General features: G+C 36.4%; 1 protein-coding gene across 2 annotated transcripts in view; it reads left to right on the plus strand.

The window, feature by feature from the left end:
• LOC114337173 (RNA polymerase II-associated protein 1) overlaps positions 1-7340 on the plus strand; it is a 114236-nt gene extending 106896 nt beyond the window's left edge. For both annotated transcript variants that reach the window (XM_028287572.2, XM_028287573.2), the window contains 3 exons: positions 944-1310; positions 5450-5637; positions 7163-7340. In XM_028287572.2, the coding sequence (XP_028143373.1) occupies positions 944-1310; positions 5450-5637; positions 7163-7324 (717 nt within the window). In that variant the 3' untranslated portion in view covers positions 7325-7340. The remainder of the gene's footprint in view (positions 1-943; positions 1311-5449; positions 5638-7162) is intronic.
• The last annotated feature ends 3527 nt before the right edge of the window (positions 7341-10867 follow it).

Genomic DNA, 10867 nt, shown 5'->3' on the forward strand with positions numbered 1-10867 from the left:
ATTATTAATGAAACACCCTGTATAGATAAGCTATCGACAATGAGTTTTTGATATATTTTACTTTTTTTATATTATTTTTCTTCATGTTATTGTTCAGTTCGACAATGTAACTTTCTTATTTATACATCAATGATTGAATCATGCTTTAGTTGAAACAATAATGATAGTCTTTTATACAACCGTAGGCAATTATTGTTGTGTGCTCGTATATTCCAGTGCTATGATTCTTAAATCCGTTCCTGATGCGCCGCTCGGGGCAAACCGGCAACATTGTCGGCCGTTCTCCCGTAAGAAATACATTGCCCTATGCTACCTGCACTGAATTCTAACTGTGGCTTCTACTATAGGACGTGAGCGCGCTATAACTGCAGCTTAATATCAATTTTTAGTGTTAACCGCTAGAAGATAGTTTACAATTACAGCACCTGAATTGATTAGCGACTTGTAGAAGGCACACCAGGTAACCGTAAGCCATGATACTGTAAGAAATCGTCTCCGTGAAGCCAATCTCCACAGTCGAAGGCATTGAGATGTCCACCTATCTCCGGAGGCAAACGCACTGCAAGATTAGAGTGGTGTCAGGAATATTAAAACTGTGATGCAAATGAGTGGGCTAGTTTTATTTATAATAAATATACATTTAATTGCACTTAAAGGCATTCTCGTTATTTTTGACATTTCAACAAATTTTCTAATATGTATATTAAATAATACAAATCGATTATTTTTTATCCAAAACAACTAAACAAGAAATTACGCCTCTTTGTAGAAATATCTCTACGACTTTTCCGATCTGTGTACATATTTGCATAAATATCGAGACTTACAATCGGAGATTATAGTGCATTTATATTTTAGGCCTCGTGAATATTTTATAGCAAGTAAAAGTGAAATATTGCTTATTTATATTAAATGAACATATGCTCATTAGGACTTTTTTTAGAACGTACCGGATTTTTCAACATCGTGTTCCTTAGATATAAACATTGGCAATGTTATTCCTATAGACTGGATATACACACCTATTTTAGTTTTATATACAAATCAACAACAAAATAACAACAAGACCGACGAAAACGAACAAGTTTTCATTATCAGAAACTGTTTGCGATGGATTTTAATCTATGAAACGTATTTTCCATTTTTGGCTTCAAGAATTAATCCCACTGATAAATTTTGTCGTTTAGCTTGTGTGTTTTTAGGCAGCGATAGTTTGTTTTTAATTAAGGAAATACATGACTTGCTGGAACTTTGTTTTAAGAACGTCATGAAGCGTGAAAAGGATTTTATTTTCAATAAAAAAATACAAGGTATGTATGTTTTATTCAATTAAATCTTGAGAAAAATATAACAAGTAATAAAGTAACGACATCAAAAATATATCAATTTAAAAAATGTATTAGTTCTGTATTAAGACCCAGTTTGGAAGCTGTTTCTAAATCAACACTTTAGTAGAACCGGTTGGCTTTCAGTCAATACTCTTGGACCAGTGGAGTTATTACCAGATGAACACTCCGGTAGAACTCTACTCTCTACTCTGTTGTGGTTGTGGTGAACCTCGTTTTATGTCGTTACCCGTGATCCATCTCATGGCACAGGCCCATGGTGGTAGAGAGAAGGTGGGAGTGTGTGTGTGTACACAGCGCTGGCAAGCTAGCAGCGCGAGCTTGGCGACGCTATCGTTACAACATATTTTGATAATTTAAACGTTTGCATACATTTATCCTTTATTAGTAAGTTCGAGTCATTTTATTTTTTTTTTATCTTGGTAACCTGATGATATTAGGTTTAGGTTAGTTTTTTTTAATTTTGGTAACGTGATGATATTAGGTTTAGTTTAGGTTTTTTTAATCTTGTTAACCTGATGATATTAGGTTTAGGTTAGGTTTAATATGAGTGGACGCTTACCAGCCTTCCAGGCCATTCAACAGGCAGTTGTTGTGGCTCATCTGATAATACTGCACACACAAGTTCTGAGCAGTGAAACTAGTTGCTTTAGAGGATTTCACGTTAACGGAACAATGCTTAGATAGGGCAATGAGCACACCGTACTGATTAGAATGAATCACATATCGGCAGTCGAGTAGCCACCCGTGCCCGAGAGGTTTGGCAACACTGATCTCCATAAGCGCAATGTTCCGTAGGCGCAAAATCTTGGTCCAATGCTATTTGACTGCATTCATTTTTTTCGAATCCTGAGAAAACTAATAAATATTTTTAAAAAATTTTAACGCAGAATGAAAGATTACAGTATTACCAAGGACCAAAAGAACTTTAGAATAAACAAAAAGTTTTTTTAATAAGATATTTGAAATTAAAAATCACTTTTTAAAATAAACAGTATAGAAGCTTTCAGGGACTTTCGGCCCTCGGTAATATTGTAATCTTTCATTCTGAGTTTAAATTTTTTTAAAATACGTATTAGTTTTTTAGAATTCTAAAAAATGAATGCATTTGAAAAGTACTGGCCCGAAACTTTGCGCCTACGCTCTTAAAATTAACAAATGTGCCATATTACCTTAAATGTCAATTTTCTATTTTCGAGTGACATTTTTTGTAGAAAATGAGCTCAATATGTTCATTTCACGAAATTAAAATTATATGCTGGACTACGTCAGATCAGGTACAGATCTAAGATGGAGGTAAAATAATTGTATCTCCATCACAAGGTAAATGTCAAAACACGTGAGAGAAGGTATATTCACATCAAAAATGGTAAAAAAATTACTAGAAGTACTGGAACTTGAAAGAAAGTCCTAATACAATTCGGAGTATGACCAGTATTTTACGAATGGGGGAATAATAGAAAAAGTTAATAAAGCAATACGAAAGACGGCGGCTTGGATGGAAAGAAACGACCTAAAGTTAGCAGTAGAGAAGACGGAAGCCATAATCTTGAGGGGACCGAGAAAAAGAAATGATATTATATTTGAATGCAAAGGCTCCGCAATAAGACCCCAGAAGACAGTGAAATACTTAGGTATAATATTCGACGACAGGATTGCATTCGGACAACACGTACAGGGAGCATGTCGGAAGGCAGAAAAAAGGACCTCCACACTAAACAAGCTGATGCCAAATATAGGGGGTCCAGGATCCCAGAAAAGAACGGTGATGCTACAATCAATCCTATCTATAGTTTTATAAGGGGGCCCCAGTGTGGCACGAAGTCCTTCGAATGAGGAAGTACAAAGACATGCTTCTTAGGGCCCAGAGAAAACCTCTGATCAGGGTGTGCAGCGCGTACAGAACCGTATCAACCATTGCCTTACAGGTGGTGGCTGGTGCTGTGCCAGTGCACATCCTGGCCGAAGAAAGAGTCCGAATGTACCAAAGGGGCAAGGATGCAATATGTTCAGGACCACAAGAAAGGACGAGAAGTCTACAGATGTGGCAGAGGGAGTGGACAGCCGAAGTCGAGAAGGCAGCCTGGACGAGATCCCTGATTCCGGATGTGGTGAGATGGTACGATTGCCGGCATCGGCGCGTCAACTATTACTTCACACAATTCTTGACTGGACATGGATCGTTTAGGAAATTTACCTATCGTATAGGGAAGGCCGGGGACGATCTATGTCCCGACTGTGGAGTGGTGGATGACGCGCAGCATGTTGTGTTTGAGTGCCCTGCATATCACGCGGGGCGTACCGAGCTGCAGCTGGGTCTGGGATCCCCTCTAGGCGAGCCTCATGAGCTAATCGATAAAGCTATCGATAGCAAGAGAGACTTCGACCTGATCATTGCTTTTGTCACCAAGTCAATCAAGCACAAAGAGGAAAAAGAGAGGCGTCTGCAAGCGGGATGACCAATCGTCATTATTCATTTTTTATTCATTTTTTTTAACGTGTTTGTGTCATGCAAGGCAGTCAGCGGGGGAGGACCCTTTACATCAAATCTACGCTAATTGCCCTTATTTTATTTATTATGTTTTATCGATCTATTTATGTATTTATCAATTTTATTTATATAACATTTTACCGTTTTTATTCTAATCTTATTTAACTGTGGTGCATGTCTCAAGAGGCATTCAGTAGGGGACTTTTACCTTCTACTCAGGCCGAGTGCCTCTTGTGTTTCTCGTTTTGTTTCTGTTTTCCTTGTTCTACCCGTGTCCGTCCTGGGGCAGCTGGACGAGGACCTTTTACATCCAACCTACGCCAACTGCCTCCTTGTTTTAAGTCTGAAATTTTTAATGAATGTGTGTATTGAATGAATGAATTGATGAAAGTAAGAATGTTTGGCATTGCTCGTAATTACCAACTGGTTCTGCTTTGCTAGTCCGATCATGAGGGGGGCATACCGGTCGCCCCACCCGCGGGAGGGTTGCGCCGGACGGTCGCTTCACCGGCCGGTCCGGCGTGAGGCTCTTGCGGGGGGGAGGCTAGGAGGCCAGCCAAACTCATGGAATGCACGCGAAGAGTGCCGGAGGGGAGTTAAGAGTAAGGTCGGCGGGTCAGATATGCACGCTAAGTGCGGTTCCAGGCCCGTCGGCTGGAGAAAGAGGGGGTGAGTTTAGTCGGTAGGCGGCCTCGGCCCGCGGTGAAGCGTGCCGGACTGAATCCGACACACCTGGGACACCTTCCCAGAGGGTCTTTTGAAGATTCTCACCTCCCAAAGAAAAAAAAAGTATTATTAGTAAGAGGCAAGAAATAAAGTGATAACTTTGGATGGTGAAGTGATTGCCAAAAATAAAGTTTTAAGTATCTACAATCGGTATTAGAGAACAATGGGGAAATGGATGGAAATGCATGCAGTAGAGTTAGGGCGGGATGGATGAAGCGGAAGGAAATGGGTGGTGTGTTGTGTGGCAGAAATATTCCAAAGAAACTGAAAGAAAAAATGTATGAAACTGCCATAAAGGCAGAATGTTATGCAGGTAAAAAGAAAGAGGAACAACGAATGCATGTGGCGATAATGATAATGCTTAGGTGGATGAGTGGAGTGACAAAACGGATAATATTAAGAATGAGTCCATTAGGGGAAGTTTAGGAGTGGCAAAAATTGATGCCAAAACGAGAGAGCATAGGTCAAGAAGATGGTCAGTAGAAAACTTACGGAGAAATGCAATTAGACAAGCGATCCGTGCTAGGGATAAAGAAGATAATGATGATGATGTCCGTTTCACGAGATTTCTTTAAAATTCCCAGTCGCAATTATATTTATTACTTTTTCAAACAAAATCCATTGCCATAAATTATTTTTGAATTTAACGAACAATAATTTTTTGATGCCTTGCAAATACGTTTACGGGGAATTTTACGAGTTATTTTCTGTTCTTCACGTCTCATGTTCTCTTATTCTTTTGGAAAAGTTATTACTGAACCAGGATATATCTCCAGATGTGTAAATACACTATATCTACTAATACAAATAAAAACGCGGATGTATGGTGTTCACATTTATGCGAAATATATTTGGAGCTCTCTCTAAAAATTATGAATTTTTTTAGGTTTGAGTAACTTTCAAGATTTTTATGCCCAATTACTAGAACAATACCAGGGGGTTAGCTATGGAGATATCTTATTCGGGAATATAATTATTGTGCCTCTAGCTCAGAAACATAGTATTGAATACAGAAAAACACTTTGGTCAGAATATATGGGAGTTGTTCAAGTTTGCAATGTTACTCCAGATCAGGTAAATATTTTCAAATAATTACTTTGCTATTATTCCTAATGCCCCAATTCAACAGTTCTTTCCGAGTTTTTTTTTGGGTGCCCTTTTTCTTTTTAATACCTTCATTTTGATGCGACAGAAGCAACTGTATGTCTGTGATTATTTCCCTAAGTAATAAAGATCATTTATTATTTGTGTATAAATTGCCGTTTATACTGGTATAATCCGTGGCAGAATTTTAATTATGAAATTTAACTCGTTAGTAAAACAGAAGTGAAATCTTCAGAGACGATGAAATTTATGACAACGTGAAGTGGTATTAATTTCTTTGGCAAGAATACAGATAAGGGTTGCAAGAGCAGTTAGTATAGGTTAGGTTCAATATGAGTGGACGCTTAACCACCCTTCCACTCGATTTAAGAGGTCTATTATGGATCATCCCTAGGTTGCAGTTGTCTCTTCAGCCCAACCTTTTTTTAACAAACAAAGTCTATGGATTTAGGTGACTCTTGTACGAAGTCGTAGGGCTCGAGTTAATAATACTAAAGTCTTATCCTATCCAACCCTGTTCAGTTGCATAGAACGTGTTCCGCCGTTTCGTCATCAACCTGATAGAATCTGCAATTCCCACTTTCTGTCAGTCCGATTTTGTTCACGTGCCCCTTGAGGTAAGTATCTTGATTCTAATTCGCAGGTCCGCTGTTTCGTTCCCTTCAATACCAGTATACATTCTGGTTACCATTGAGAGGATGATCGTTCAATGGTCCCTCCTTAATGATAATAAACAGAAATGATGTAAGAATTATCGGCCTGTAGGATTTAGGTATTTTGTCCATGTTCATCATCATTACAATTATTTAATCATTTTTGTAGTAGGGCAGGAGATATTCCATCCTCCCCTGAAGATTTAAATGGAGCAAAGTTGTTTATGTCTATTTAAGTCCAGGACGAAGAAGAATATCATGGTTGAAGAGCTTGCGAAATTGGTATTGTGTTGATACCAGCATGCTATTTAGGATGGCAGTGAATAAAATTAAGATAGCTATGATGGTAACTAACGTTCTGAAAGGACATAATACATGAAGAAGAAGAAAGTGGTTTATGACCACTTCTCAGTTTTCTTTCCTAGATAATTTAGCCCGTTCTAGGGTTTCAGTCTGAGTCTGCTCATCAATAATTGTTGATCTTAAAAGAAGTTTTTCTATAGCTAGATAGAGCTTTAGCGTTTCTTTTTTAAATTTGACAATGGTGCCATCAGGTCTTTTTAAGTAGGCCTGGTCCCTGTGCCGGATCCTTGGAAATAATGTTTGGATTCTATTGCTGGGAGGTATATCTGAAATACCCTCCAATTTTTCTCCATTAGAATATTAATCGCTGCCAGACGAATATTTTATTATTAGTTCTGAGAGTGAAATCAATAATTTATTGTAAACAATTATTTTAACACACCAAAGTGAAACATTCTAATGCTTCTGGTATAAGAGTACAGTTATCAATTATTGCTTTATTGTTGATATATTAATTCTTCTGATATATTTAATTTTAGTATATTGGTGATATTCAGTTATTCCTCGATCCTCCAGAGATTCAAGAATCGTTGCTCAAGTGCTATAGAAGAGCTATCATTGGGAAGATGGCCAGACCACACTCAATATTGTACAAAATAGCAAATCATCATGTTGAAACATTCATAAAAAGTAGAAAATAAATAATATTCTTAGAAATTATGTTTATAAATTTCACAAACTGTACCTATATTTAAATCCTACCTAGTCCTTATACGAACAAATAATAAAAAAGAAACTCTTAACACATTATTTATCCTATAATATTATTGTAAGTCACAACCCCTGATTTTGGCCCTGTGCATAGAGAAATTCGAGAAGGCGAATTTACCTCTTTATCGGTAACTGATGGACTTATCAATTATCAAAGATGTAATTTTACCATCGAACAAGGTCAGTGACGAGTAAACGCTTTCTGAACCAGTCATTTATTAGGATAATCAGCGGTGTGATGGATGACCGAAGTTATCGTTAACGTAAAGTTATCCTGTAGTTATGTTATAATCCTCGAATTGGTGTGATGTATCATACTTAACTTAACTACTTGCGTTATTTCTTGACAGTTCTTGATTATATCTGGTATATCAACTGTCACTTTATAACGCGACGTTAAACCTCAAGTTATAAGATAACTTTGTAGTTATGTAAGGATATGTAAGGTTAGGTTCATCTTTTGACTTGTTTTTAGACAGAAATCAAGTGAATTTGGAAGCTAATAATTGAATAAATAAGAATAGAAGGGTAATACAATTTTAAAAATGATACAAAAATCAAATCGAGAGATATAAGTTGAAATTTTATTTTAAGTATCTACTGAGCTTTCTATCCAGAGTTGCCAGATGATATTTTATAAATCCCCCACTTAGAAACTGAAATTCCCTAAAATTGAAGCTCAAATACCCCACATGTAAATTTTTGCCGCATTTTAATAAATTAGTAGTCAAATGAAGAGAACAGTACACCAAAATTATACTACTTATCAACGAGGGCCCTGGAAATAATTAATAGTTCCTATGGTGTTCATTTTATGGGAGTATAATCACCGGTATAATATACGCAGTTCTATGTACAGTTACGGTCATTGAATAGTTTACAGGCTTACGTATCTAGGAGCCGATTTTTTTAAATTGTTACCTTGTTTAAACGCACCTTTTACGTCAAAGTGACGTTACCAGTGGTGTACCTAGAATAGATTGATTAAAATTAAAAAATAAAAATAATATAAATATGTAGGTAGGTATATTTTACATAGGTAGGTAGGTATAAAAAGAAGTTTTTTTTTTGAATAGAATGGATTATGGTCTTAATAATGAAAACAAGGAAGTCTGGTTTAAAAATACCGATTTTATTTTATATCTATCCCAAATTATCCAATCTTTGTTTGATTTTTCATATGCACATATATGGCTCACGTCCAAATCTGCAGCAATTTGTCTTAAAAACCAACCTTCTTCGAGTTTGGCAATTGCTCTTGCGCATCATTCAAATTTATTGTAACCATTTTGGAGGAGTTTGATATCGTTATTTTATTTTTCAACACCCGCGAAATTTTTAAGCATTGACTTTTTGAAATTTTTTGAGTTTGACATTTATCAAATCCGTACGACACTGCAAATTTACAGTATTACAATATAAAAATTAAGGTGTAAACTATTCAGTGATCGTAACTGTACATTTGCAAATTTAATTTACCATGACCCCTTAAAATGCTCCATAATTTTCCGCCCCCAAAAAATCCCACTACAATTTCTGCTTACAAAAATGTCCACGCTTTCAAATTACCCCAAAATTGTGGGAAAATACACCAATCTGGCAACCCTGTTTCTATCTACTCTTTGAAACACCACCGAACCCGAACAACTATTTGCTGTTCGGTCATCGACGGTGGCCGACGATGGGGATTTACTTTTACGGTTATCAACCCATCCTGCAGTATGTTCCGATCCATCTTTCGCGCTCACTCCAACGTGTACTATTTCTACATAAGGTTCTCTTTGTTACTTCAACCTTTTTGCCTCAAACCTTGTTTCTAATATAACGTTGATGATACAGTACGTAAATCGTTCTGCTGGACATAGGGAATATACATTGAGATCATTGTGGCAACTGCGCTAACCTGTGTTAGTTGAAACTTCTGTTCGAGTACGAGTTTCTGGTGCAATAGAGCTGTTAGAACGAATAGAATGAGTGATTTTGAATGCAAGGCAGTCCATAAATAAATCAAAAACAAAGATTATGACTGATGAATTAATAATTTTACTTTCATTTTTAAAATATCTTTTATTTAAAAATTAATTTCCAAATTAAACAGACACAGTTTTCCCATTAGGACAAAAATAGTTCTACTACAATGTCATGTTTTGACGTTTGTTTGTGTCACTCAAAATTAATTGTCAATTTTGAGGTTAATGCCCCTTATGCTCACAACTATATTGTCCTTAAGAGAGCGAAGTTGCCATAATTATTCTAATATAATACAATGTATGTATTTATGCATCTAGATATATGCAATGTATGTTCCCTATGTCCAGCCGAACGATTTACGCACTGTATAACTCTCATAACTCTGACCGATCCATCACACCGAATTTTAGCTAAATAGTTATGGGCATCGTTATTCCTGAGAGTTATCTTAAAACGTTAAAGTTAACTTCGGTCATCCATCACACGACTGAATATCGAGACCTCCCATACTGGAGACAGCGACAGGTGAACACGTAACTGTTTAGGGGGAGGGATGTGTAAAAATCGTACTGGGTCACGTAGAGATTGGAGTTGTGGTCCTAATAGGCGACATCGTAGATGTCTTCATCCTGGACATCTATATCGTATCAGAACATGAGTTTATTGTAGATGTCAGAAACAGGACCTTAGTTGTCGGCAATGAAGAAATTCTACTCTCCGCATCTAAAAATTAACAAAATAAAATAAAGATGTTTGTGGCAGAAGACTAGGGTAGAAGGTAATTTACTACAGACAGAAAAATGCCACACGAAAGATTTTTGAAGTCGCAAGTTGTCAAGAACAAAGATTCTTCTGTGTTTTCCATAACTTGAAAAGTGTTTTTTTTTTGTGGTAATCAGAAGTATAAGAATGATCGGATTATGATTTAAATAAACATTGAATACAATCTAAACATTTCAGTTTGGGAACAATGTTCCTAATAAATTCACGCATATAAAAAAGGATGCAATTCTTTAATTTAGATTTCGTATCTCCTAGCAACACAATGTTCAAGTCATCCGGAAGCAGATCTATGTCAGTATATTTCATTATCTTCAAAGAATATTATTTTCCTTCTTCACCCTCTACCTTGTTAAGCCAGTAACATAGCCAATGGGCTACGACCACCACTTTTGGAGGGTGATAGAATGTCATTTCAATTAATTATTTTGAAGATGGTGGGCAGAGTTTAAACTAATAGGCTTTTATACTCACCAATTCACCGAAATACATGTTCTGTCTTGGAATTTCTTGTAGTACAACCCAATGCACTGCACAATCGAACCACTTTTATATAATTATTATGCACCACAAATTTTGTTAAGTAAAAGTTGGCAAATGAATAATAATAACATACATAATGCTTGTCATCATTAAAGCTTTATAATAGTGCACATTTAAAAATTGTACTTTTTGTACCTCTTGAACAAATTATAACGGTTCCAACAGTCCCTTATTCCTTT

This window comes from Diabrotica virgifera, chromosome 2, assembly GCF_917563875.1.
Source record: "Diabrotica virgifera virgifera chromosome 2, PGI_DIABVI_V3a".
Lineage (NCBI taxonomy): Eukaryota > Metazoa > Arthropoda > Insecta > Coleoptera > Chrysomelidae > Diabrotica > Diabrotica virgifera.